We start from the raw sequence: 12,190 nt of genomic DNA on the forward strand, positions 1-12,190 counted from the left end.
AACTGAGCCTTGAAGGCCATTAGGTGGATATACTTGGAGTCAGGAAGACCTGGGTTCAAATCCTGCCTCAGCCACTTAACCTCTCTCAGCCTCAGGTTCCCTATCTGTAAAATGGGGATAATAATAGCACCTACTTCCCAGGGTAGTTGTGTGGATAAAAATGAGATAATATTTGTAACGTGCTTTCCATCCATAAAGTGTTAGCCGCCACCACCACCATCATCATCACTGAACCATGACAGGGATTCTATGAACAAGCAGGGAGAAGGGAGAGCACTCCAGGCAGAGCGGACCGGACTGCACATGCAGCTAATCACATGCAGCTAATTCTGGCTCTTGGTTAGTGAGTGACTTCTGCAGCCTCCGATGTATAGATGGGCTTTAGCCAAGCTTCATTAGTCCCCAGGTGTCTTCCAATCACACACCTGGCTGCTGGGACCTTAAGAGGCTGGACGATTTAACCTTTTCAGCTCCAGAACTCCTGCCCTGAATCCCCACTGGCCTGATCCGGGGTGCCTAAGGTCCTCCCCAAAGAATGTGGCCTGACCCCCCCCCCACACACACTCCATCCCACTCCAGACCCTACACATGCACTATCTTTGCAATCATAATAACAACTGTCATTGTTCCTGAAAAGAGCAGATTAATCTATTCCCCAGAGGCTTCCTCCCTCCCTGGCTGCCCCTCCCCTGCATGTCTTCTCTCTGCCTAGCAAAATGCTATCTGCTTTCAAAGTGGCACTGCTTTCACTTCTGCATTTGTAAACCCAGTGAGTAGCCCAGGGTGGATGCCTAATAAATGCTTTGACTTCATTCCATCATTCCCTCCTCCCCTTCTCCCCTTCCCTCTCCTTCCTTCCTCACTTCCTTCCTTCCTCACTTCCTTCCTTCCTTCCTTCCTTCCTTCCTTCCTTCCTTCCTTCCTTCCTTCCTTCCTTCCTTCCTTCCTTCCTTCCTTCCTTCCTTCCTTCCTTCCTTCCTTCCTTCCTTCCTTCCTTCCTTCCTTCCTTCCTTCCTCCCCTCCTTCCCTTCCTCCCCTCCCTCCCACCCTACTTTCAGTGCCCAGGGGGAGGAGCTCGGGTGCATCCCACATTACCTTGGGCTTGTAGGCGGACAGCATGGACATCTCCACGTTCTGACCCCGGACGTGCTTCGGCTGCCTCTGGGCAGGAGGTGAGGAGGGCTTCTGGTTGTTGCGACAGACACAGATGAAGAAGAAGAGCAAGGCGATGGCCAGAGGGATGGCCACGCTGGGCACCAGGATGTACAGGATCTCCATCTTGTTCTTCTCCTTGGGATCCTTGGAATCTGATGTAGACACAAGCAGAGTCCTCCATGATGGGCACATCCTGCCCAGGTTCCCCCTCACAAGCTCCCCATCCCTCCCCCATTCTGAGATTCCTCCTGGGGTCTGTACCCCCTCCCAGGATCCCCCATCTCTCTCCCTCCCAGGATCCCCCCATCCCTCCCCTCCCAGGGTCCCCCCATCGCTCCTCTCCCAGGGTCCCCCCATCCCTCCCATCCCAGGCCCCCCCCCATGCTGAAATAGGCAGGGTCAGCAGGGTGGGGCAACAAAAAGAAAGGAGTTCTCATCACCAGCCAATTACAGATTGTTTCTATCAACACCAGCAACTTCAGTGAGTTGAGTTGAAAAGGTAAAAGTTTAAAAGTTTAGAGATTCCACCAGGGCGTGAAAATTGTGTTTTTGTGCCAATCTGAGGCCTCTCCTGGTGTTCCCTTCCCAGTAATTGACCGTCCAGTGGAGGGGGAGGGCAGCATTTCTGTGACACTGACAATGAGTGCAATAGCAGTGTTTAAAGTAATAACAACAATAACATGGCTAACATTTCAAAGCATTTTAAGGTTTACAAAGTGCCTTGGCTTATGGGATCTCCTTTGGTTCTAACAACAACCCCTTAGAGGTAAGTGCTGTTGTTGTCTCCATTGAACAGATGAGAAAACTGAGGCTGGAAGATGTTAAGTGACCTACCCAGAGTTCAGAAGTGTTGGGTGTAGGGTTCTGACTCAGGTCTCCCTGACTCCAAGTTTGGCACACTATCCACTAGGCCACACTGCCTGTTAAAACAGGCAAATGCCTGAATAAGCCAACCCCAGAGTCTTTGGACTCCTGAGCCCTTCCTCTCTTGGCACCAGTTCAGAGTGAGGGAGTCTGGTGCACGGTCAAGAGCCTGGATTTGAAATGACAGGACCTGGGTTTGAGCCTTGGCCCCTTTCTGTGTGTCTAAGGTGAAATGATCTCCATCTCTGGGACTCACTTTCCTCATCTGTAAAATGGGCGGGGGGCAGGAGCAGCTAGGTGGCACAGTGGATAGAGCACCGGCCCTGGAGTCAGGAGGACCTGAGTTCAAATCCGGCCTCAGACACTTAACACACTTACTAGCTGTGTGACCCTGGGCAAGTCACTTAACCCCAATTGCCTCACTAAAAAAAAAAAAATGGGCAGGGGGTGTCAAAATGGATGATCCCTTCCAACTCTAAATCTATGATTCTAGTACAATTTGATTCAATGAGCATTTATTGAGTGTCAACTGTGTTCCAGAACTGTGCTGGCTACTAGAGACATTAGGTTGAAAACCAAAATAATTCCTTCCCCCATTGAGCTTCCTTTGGGAAAATGAAGAAGAGCATCTGTACAGAGAGTGACTTCCAGCCCAGCATCTGTGGGCTTCTGGAAATCATAGACAGGTCAGATCAACAAGCTTTTATTGAACACTTACTATATACCAAGATCATGTGTCCTGCCCAGTCCCATTCTCCATCTTTGTGGATCTACACCCTCTAAAGGATCCCGTCTTCATTGATATGAGTAAGAAGAAGAAAAAATACGCTTCGCTGAGAGCAGAAGACCAAGATTTTAGCCTCAGCTGCACTCACTGCTAGATACTTCTGTGTTGACATTTGAACTCAGGCCCTTGGACACCAACCCAATCTGGCATGCTTTCCATCGCTCCGTGCTGTCTATTCAGATCTAACGTTCCAACAAAAGAACAGGGAAATGGAACTCACTCTCACCTCCAAGGAATCTTGCATTTACAAAGGAAAGGTCAAAGCTGCTTTGGAACTCCCTACAGTTTTAAACCGACTCCCTGGGTCGAGGGCTATCTTTGCCTCACATGGCCTCCCAATCTCTAGACCAGGGTCTCCTTACCCAAGCCACCTCGGCCATGCTTGACTAGGCAGTCTGTTTCCAGCTCTCTGCTTTAAGCAAGCCCGCTGTCTGATAGCAATGGAGTGAGATAACACATTTGAAAGGTTCATACAGATGCCACTTTCTTTTTTTTTATTACAAAATGGTTGATGGCATAGCTTTCATCCCACTCATTCGTTCCCATGTGGGCTCATATGGAAATGAAGCTCTCAGAACTGGTGACTAGTCTAAGGTCACACAGCTCATAATGGCAGCCTCAGGGTTTCAATGTAGGCCCTCTGCCTACAAGTCCCATGATGCTTCTACATGAAAATGAAACTTCAGATAGACACAAAACCCTGGGAGGTGGGAGTTGTTATTATCCTTCTCTAACAAATGAGGAAACTGGGGCATGTAGAAGTTAAGTGACTTGCTCAAGGTCACATAATTTTGGAAGCCTTCTATCACCTGGCTCCAACCGTCCTTTCCATCCATCCTCTTTGGATGTGACTCCCCCTCCTGGACTCTGAGATCCGGCCAAACTGGCACCTCATCTCCCACCTATGCACAGGCTGACCATGGGCCTGGAAGTCCCTCTCTCCTTCCCTCCACCTCAGAGTGCCCCTCTCCCTTCAAAATGCAAATTGAGCTCCAGCTTCCTCAGGAAGCCGCGAGTGCCCTCCTGTGCCAAGTGACTTGTATTTAAGATGCAGAAAATGTGGGGCATTTCTAATGCCTTAAACTGCACTAGGCCTTTGGGGACCCCTGTGTTTGCCTTTATTAACTTCATATTTATACTGAGCATATTTCATATGCGCTGATTGTCTCCTACCAGAACACAAGCTTGCTTCAAGGAGGGATTGTGTCCTGAGCCCTTAGTGCAATGCCTGGTGCACAGTAGGTATGAGATAAATCCGGGAGGATTGGTTGCTTGACTAAAGTGTCAGAGGCAGGACTGGCCGCCTGATTCCAAATCCTGGACTCGAATCCTTCATCTCCAGCTGCCCAGTGAAACCCCTGACCTGGCTGTCCCAGGGACATTTTCAAGCCAGCTTGTCCAAAGCTGAATTCATTGTTTTCCCCCTTCTCTCCAACTATTCCCTCCTGGACTTTTCTGCTACTGTCAACTGCCACCATCCCTGTCACCCAGGCTTACTAGCTAGTCCTTGACTGTCTCTCTGTGTGCGTCTCTCTGTCTGTCTATTTCTGTCTGTCTGTCTCTGTCTCTGTTTCTCTGTCTCTGTCTCTCTCTGCCTCTGTCTCTCTCTGTTTCTCTGTCTCTGTCTGTCTGTCTGTCTGTCTCTGTCTCTGTCTCTTTCTCTCTCTGTCTCTCTGACTCTCTGTTTCTCTGTCTGTCTCTCTCTCTCTCACACATTTTTCAAGTCCTGTTGTTTCTCCTTTCTCACACTTCTCACATAAGCCCCCTTCTCTCCTCTGACATTGCAGTTCCCTTGGCCTAGACTCTTATTTCCTCCCGCTTAGACTAAAGCACTGCCTTCCTGGTTCATCTCCCAGCCTCTGGTCTCTCTCCATTCTAGTCCATCCTCTTTTCAAACTGTCAAACTGATCTGGAAGCACAGGCTCATTCTGTTATTTAATAAGCTTCATGGGCTCCCTGTTACCTCTAGAGTCAAATATCAAACCCTCTGCTGTTCAAAGCCCTTATAGAACCCAGCCCCTCCCTATTTTCCAATCTTCTTACTAGTTACTCCCTCTGTGGGCTTGGCCCATCCAGGGACACTGGCCTGTTGTTGACACACAACCCAACATACACCAACACCCAGTGATTTTCTCCGCTGTCTCCCCTGACTAGCAGGCCTTACCTCCCCATTTCTACCTCCTGGCTTCCTTCAAGTCCCAGTTAAACTCCATTTTCTGCAAGAAGCCTTTCGTGGGCCTCTTTAATCTTAGCTCCCTCCCTCTGAGAATAGCCCTCAGTGATCCCATAAATACCTCGTGTGTTTATGGTTTACATGTCGTCACCCCCTTAGATTATGTGACCCTTGAGAACAGGGACCTCTCTCTGTTTCCCCAGAACTTCACAAAGTATCTGGCACATAGTAGGTGCTTAATAAATGCTCGCTGACTGACTCTCCATTATGATTTGTAGCCACTTTGCGCACACTTTTTTGTTGTTTAGTCTATTACTCATGTCTGTCTCTCCCATTTGGGGTTTTCTTGGCAGAAATACCAGAGTGGTTGGCCATTCCCTTCTCCAGCATATTTTGCAAGATGAGGAAACTGAGGGAAACAGAGCTAAGTGACTTACCCAGGACCACACAGCTAGGAAGTGTCTGAAATGAGGCTTCCTGATGCCAAGCCTGGCACTCTATGCACTATGGCACCACCTATCAGAGACCCGCACACACTAGGTGCTTAATACACATTTGTTCCATTCAATTGAGCTGGGACGGTGAATGAAGTCACAAGACTTTTCTAGAAACAGGTAGCCTTGCAAGGGAATAAGCTCCCCTTCTTTGGAACCACTCAAGAATACACCGAGTCGTGGGCATCACATGGATATGGAGGGAGTTTTTCCATACCATAGTGATTAGTGCCATGCCTGGCACACAGTAGGCATTTTATAAATGCTGTGGATCACTCACAGGGTCATTGCTTTAGAACTGAAAGGGACTCAGAGGCTGTCTAGTCCAACTCCCTCCGGTTTACAGATGGGGAAACTGAGGCCCGGGGTGGGGCTGCCCAATCCGAGCCCTGCCTCCGGCCCCTCCACTGTTGCTGCCCTCGGTACCCTCCTGTCTTGGCTGACTCTTGCCTCGCACAATCAGGGAAGGCAGGTCCTGACGAGCCACACGATGAAGGCAAGTAACTGGTCCAGGGGAAGCGTTTGCCCCAAACCTCCCCCTGGAGAGAGAGACTCTGACGTCCTGGGGGACTCTGCCCAGCGGGCACCAGGGATGGTAAAAGGCCTTTTAGGGAAAGTTGCCTCCTGCCTAAAATGCCTGCCCTCCAGCTGCTCTGGAGGCCTGGGGAGGCTCCTGTCTTTTGCCAGTCTGAAGACCTGGGAGGACTGCAGCTGAGGCCCCGCTGCACATCGCTGCAATAGAAAAATAACTCTCCCGGAAGGCTTCCAACTTTACAAAGCAGCCCCCCCTCCCCCGCCCCATTCCCTTTTCCACATTCTTTGTAACGTTCCATTTGGTTCTGAAGAAAAGAAAGACAAATTGGCTTGTGCGGGTCTGCTCGGAAACATGCAGGGAAGCTGCTGACAAAGGCAGTTACACACTGTACCGTGGGCAATCTGGAAAACATCTGCCCTGCCGGCCGCGAGAACACTCAGGACCCATCTGAGCTGGCTGGCCTGGGCGCCTGCGGGTCAGTCCTCTGCCAACGGGCCTGGCTGCACCCACTGGGCTGGGGCGGATGAGCTCAGGACAAGGACTGACCAAAGACTAGGCACACGTACACACATACACACATTCAATACATATACGTAATGCAGACATTCATGAATACACACACATGCATACATGTGTGTAGATACACATGTAGAGATGTGTCCATGCATATATGCACACACATACACACATTTACATACACACAGTTGCTCACTCATTTCAGTCCTGTCCAATTCTCCATGGCCCCATTTGGGGTTTTCCTGGCAAAGAGCCATATTGCCATTTCCTTCTCCAACTCATTCTACAGATGAGGAAACTGAGGCAAAGAGGGCTAAATGACCCGCCCAGGGTCACATAGCTAGTAAGTGTCCAAGGCAGAATTTGAACTCAGGTCTTCTTGACTCCAGGCCTGGTGATCTAGGAACTGTACCACCTAGCTGCCCATATGCACACACACATACGCGCGCGTGCGTGCGTGCGTGTGTGCGTGTGTGTGTATCTATATATCTATAAATCTGAAGCTAGAAATCTAAGTATTGTGGAATGTCTACCAGATGTAGAGCAGGAAGGGGCCACAGAGGCCGGCTAATCTAATCCCCTCATTTTATAGGTGAAGAAACCGAGGCTTCAAAAAGGGTACTGCCTCACCCAAGGAAAAGGTAGGTAAGCCTAGTGGGGCATCTTTGTGCCAGCCAGTGGGAAACAAGGGCGAAATGTCTGTCTGTTTCGGCCCCCATTTCTACTTGGCTTGGAAGAAGGCCCCAAGAGGGAGGAGGCCTGAAGGTCAGCAGGAGCAATCAGGAATAAGGACGCTCTTGGAGGAGTGTCCAGCTCAAAGGTGAAACAGATTTAAACAGGAAAAGTAAAAGTCGGTGGGAAAGGCCTTAGGATACCGGAAGCCAAGCCCACAGTGTGTGTGTGTGTGTGTGTGTGTGTGTGTGTGTGTGTGTGGCGGGGGTGAGCTAAGGAGGCTTCTTAGGGTGTAGGCAACAGGTGGAGTTGGGTCATGGAACGAGGCCCGGAGAGACCTTAGACATCATTCAGAACAACCCCCACATTCTGCCAATGAGGAAACTGAGCCTGGGAGAAGATACACCATCTACACAAAGGCCCAGGTGCTGTGCGACCCAAAAAGGAAGGTTGTTCCTGTCCTCAGGGAGCTTACAATATAACTGGGGGAGACAACACACAGAAAAAGCTGGAAAGGGGGAGGAGAGAAGGTCCTGCTAGACAAAGCACCCAGGGCTTGGGTGCCCTGTCTCTGAATGTGGTGCCTCCCTCAGCTACTTGTGGTCCATTTAATCATAGGAACATTATGAAGCACCTACTATGTTTCAGGAACGGAGCTAGAGGCTGGGGACACAAATAACAAAGACTTTACAAGATAGAGGGAGGAGACAGTGCTGGCCCTGAGCCCACAAGAGCTTTCTTTGTATCCCCAGCACTTAAAAACAGTGCCTGACATATAGTAGGTATTTAATAAATGCTTAATGATGAACAGATTCTATGAGAGTCAAAGACCTGAATTCTAGTTCTGACTCAGTCATCCATTTTCTGTATGACCCTGGGCAAGTCACTATCCTTCTCTTTAAGGGAGGGGGTTGGACTAGATGATCTCAGAGTGTCCCTCTGACCCTGGAGTTCTCTGTGAATGAGTGAGTCTATGGAATAGTCCTTCCTTCCTTCCTTCCTTCCTTCCTTCCTTCCTTCCTTCCTTCCTTCCTTCCTTCCTTCCTTCCTTCCTTCCTTCCTTCCTTCCTTCCTTCCTTCCTTCCTTCCTTCCTTCCTTCCTCCCTCCCTCCCTCCCTCCCTCCCTCCCTCCCTCCTTCCTTCCTTCCTTCCTCTCTTTTTCTTTTTTCTTTCTTTCTTAATTTCCTTTTCTTTCCTTCTTTTTACATTTCCCTTTTTTCTTCTTAAGTTCTTTCTTCCTTTTTCAATTTTAGTTAATTTTTAGTTTCAAATTCTCTCCCTCCCTTCACATTGAGAAGACAAAAAATACAAAACTTATGATGTCTAGTCATGCCAAACAAATTTCTGCATTAGCTACGTTCTCAAGAAGGCAAGAAACAAGAGAAGAAAACATGCTTCCGTTCACACTCCCAGTCTCTCTGCTCGCTGGCCGCCTATTTCATCCTGAATCCTTCAGAACGGTGGGGCCAGAGTGTCCAGCAGTCCTAAGTCCTTCATCACTGTAGCTTACACTCTGTGCATTTTCCTCCCGGTTTGGCTTTCTTCACTCTGCATCAGTTCATTCATGCAATACCCCTTTCCAGGAACGTGGGGGATCCTAAGGATAGCTCCCATTTACACAACACTAATAAAAGACGCCCCCTTGCTGGAATCCTAAGTGTGATCTGCCTGGAATCTTGCCTGAAGGCAGAGAGCTGGCTGTAATGACCTCCCAGGGTCCCCTTTCAGCCCTCTGACCCCAGGGCTTGGTGCAAAGGCTTTACAAGGCCATTTAAGTGAAAGTCAATACTCTTTAAGTTTAATTTATAGTTCCCACTAAAAAGCAATTACAATGGAAAGAGCGGGGAGCTCAGGCAACAAACCTTCAGTCCCCAGGCCACCCCTCAGTGGCACTAAAAATGAGTTAAGACCCAACGTCTCCTAAAGGACAACTCCTGGTCACTTCGTGGGGGCATGCTTCAGGGGTGGGAGACAAGGGTTTTGAGTTCCTGGGAGTCCTTCCTTTTATCTTGACTTTAAAATAATAGGCTGATTGCTTCTTCCTAGAATCATAATCTTGCTTCAGTCTTGATTGATAGGAGAGACAGCAGTCAGATTTGTAGTGGGATCTTGTCTTTGAGTCATACTCTCTGTATGTGCAAGCTTAGGTAAGACAGTTCATCTCTGAAATCCTCAGTTTCCTCATCTTGCAAAACAGGGACAATACTTGATACTCTGCCACAGAGAGCTGTTGTGAGAAAGGCATTCTATCAGAGGACCGAGGAGTGTCAGAGAGAATAAATGCTATGGTAAAGAGCTGAGTTCAAATTCACAACCTTGCCAGTAATTAGCCGTGTGTCTTTGGGGGAGCCAAGGAATCTCTTGTGCTTCTGTTTCTTCATCTATGAAATGAAGGTGTTGGGCGGGATGACCTCTGAGCTCTTAGACACTCTGAGATGTCACGGGACAAGACTTGAATTGGGAGTCACCCAATTGGAATTCCATTCCTGCCTTGGCTATTACTGGCTGGAATCCTGACCTGCTAGCCAGACCATGGACCCATCTGGGGCTCCCCTTCCTCCTCTCTTCAAAGAAGGCTGAAGACCAGATGATCCCCAAGGTGAGGCGCCTTCAGGCTAGAATTTCCTGATCTCCCATGGCGACGAAGGGTCTGTTTGTACATCTAAGCACATTTTTCCATCGTCCCCTCTAGGCTGTGTCACACATGAATTAGTTGGTATTTACTAAAACTGCCAATGTATGCACATGCATCTTTCGATGTTTCCATTTGGGGAGCAGCGTGCAGGCATATGAGCACCCCACAGGACATCTGTACTTTATTCATCGCCGCCCTGCCCCCCATCATTAAGTGTGAATGCATATTATTAAGTACCAGTTTAGACTAAGAAATATGGAGACAAGTGAGTTGGGGAGAGTGGAGAACCCATTTCTGCACATGTTCATTTTCCAAAATGGAAGAGGTGGGGGGGAGGGGAATCTAGGCCGACCCATACAAGGCAGGAATCTCCACTCGGCTTACCCCACGAGGGTCACCCCGCCCAAGATGCTGAGCCCAGATGGGCCTTTGGCCACTTTCATCCCCACCCCATGGGTCTGTCCTCTGGTGCCTGACAGAGTCAAAAGGTTCCACCTTCATGTCACAGTCTTTCAGATGCTTGTTCTCCTGGGGCTTCTCTGTCCCCCCCCCGTTCCTTCCAGGGATCCCCTAGTGGCTCCTCCCTATTCTGATTGCCCTTCTCTGTCCCGAGTAAGCTGTGGCCTCAGAATAGGCCCCATCTCCAGATGCCCAGGGCAGATGGACAACTTCCCTAATCCTGGAAGCCAAGCCTCCCTTAGGGTGGTCCTGGCAGCTTCCCTGCCCATAGGGCTCCGACATCTCTTTTCAGACTCACCACACTTCACATGCCCCTTTCATATCTGAGGTTCCATCTCGCATCTCTGTGCCTTGGCCAGGCTGACCCCTGCTTCTGGCACACTCTCCCTGCTCCCCTCTGTCTCTTATTGCTCCCAATTGTGTCAAGGGTCAGGGATACACCACTTCCTATGGCAGCCCTGTCCAGATCCCGGCTGTAATGAGTGTGAGGTCTCCCCCAAACCACTTTGTGTTTCTTGGGATGTATTCTCTGTGGGCTTTTCTAGCTGCGTGTCACTCGCCGCCTCTACTGCAGTAGACCGCAAACTCCAAGAACAGGCGTGATTTGGGAGGTTGTTTTTTCATTCTCACCTCCTTGAGGGTGGGCATCATTTCACTTTTGTCGCTGGCCGATGCCAGTCAGTTACATAGATGGCCAGGGAGGCTCTTTGCAATTCCAGACCTAGGATCCTACTGGCTGTGAGCTAAGGGTGAAGAATGCTCCCACTTCTTGGCAGAGAGATGGGGCTTCCTGTGTCCTGGACCCCCTTTGGCAGCAGTTTGGGGAACACTATGGTCTTCTCAGAATTCAGTTTTTACATGCAGCAAACCCAATGATATCGCAGTAAACTGAAACCAGCTATGCAGAAAGTTACCAAAATATGTAAAAAAAGAGTTACTGGAGCCCAAGTTACGACCCCCTGGCCCAGAGAATAGGGTTGGACTGCAAAGCCTCTAAGGCCCCTTCCAGGTTCATAGCTATGACCCAATGTTACCTGGGCCTCTGGAAAACACCTTGCCTTTGGGAGGAGAATGGTTTGGAGGGTCTGGAAGGACGAGGCCCCTTTTCTGCCTCAGGGAAAGAATGCCTTGTGTGGGAAACTGGCCAAGATTGGGCTAAGCCTGGGCCATGACAAGAGATATAGCAAAGACTACCCTCCTGTGTGTGTGCATGCACACAGAGACACATAAAGACACACAGACTGACAGACAGACAGACAGACACACACACACACACACACACACACACACACACACACACACCAGAAGATGATTAGGAAAATAGCCAGGGACGGCTTCCTATTTACCACATGCTGGGATGTCACACAGGTCAGCCTTAAAGTTTTCATCTAAGGTGAAGCACCATGGGGCTTCCTTCTGATTCCCGGGGTTGCGGCAGTAGGAGTGCCCCCCATTCAGCTCAGGGTATCTGACGGCCGTGAACGTGTGCGTGTGGGGATACTGACTGTTCCATGGCTGGCACTGCCGGCCGGATTTCGTCACGCTGACCGTTCCGCGGTAATCTGCTCCCGTGCTGTTGTAACACTTGTGATCTGGGAAGGACAAAGGAACAAAACACAATTAAAAAAAAAAAAGGCCTACCCTCCAAATATGAAAAGGGAAACAGTTCATTTTGAGGATGAAGAAAACAATGGTGATTACCTTTTGGCAGGGCCCAGTGGAAAGACTCAGAGATTCAGGGCTGGAAGGACCTGAGAGGCCAGTTAGGTCAACCCTCTGACTTTTCAAATGGGGAAACTGAGGCACAGAAAGGTTAAGTGACTTGCCCTAGGTCAAGTCACAGCTAATAACTGTCAGAAGTGGGGCCTGAACTCCTGACTCTGTTCACTATACCACTTTG

At 49.4% G+C, this 12,190-nt stretch overlaps 1 protein-coding gene across 1 annotated transcript in view; it reads right to left on the bottom strand.

The window, feature by feature from the left end:
* The window catches only part of ROR1 (receptor tyrosine kinase like orphan receptor 1), a 348,021-nt gene that overhangs the window by 11,558 nt on the left and 324,273 nt on the right, over positions 1-12,190 (bottom strand). The window contains exons 7-8 of the mRNA XM_043999765.1: positions 11,637-11,882; positions 1,096-1,307 (exon numbers count right to left, since the gene is read on the bottom strand). Of these exons, the coding sequence (XP_043855700.1) occupies positions 1,096-1,307; positions 11,637-11,882 (458 nt within the window). The remainder of the gene's footprint in view (positions 1-1,095; positions 1,308-11,636; positions 11,883-12,190) is intronic.

This window comes from Dromiciops gliroides, chromosome 4, assembly GCF_019393635.1.
Source record: "Dromiciops gliroides isolate mDroGli1 chromosome 4, mDroGli1.pri, whole genome shotgun sequence".
NCBI lineage: Eukaryota > Metazoa > Chordata > Mammalia > Microbiotheria > Microbiotheriidae > Dromiciops > Dromiciops gliroides.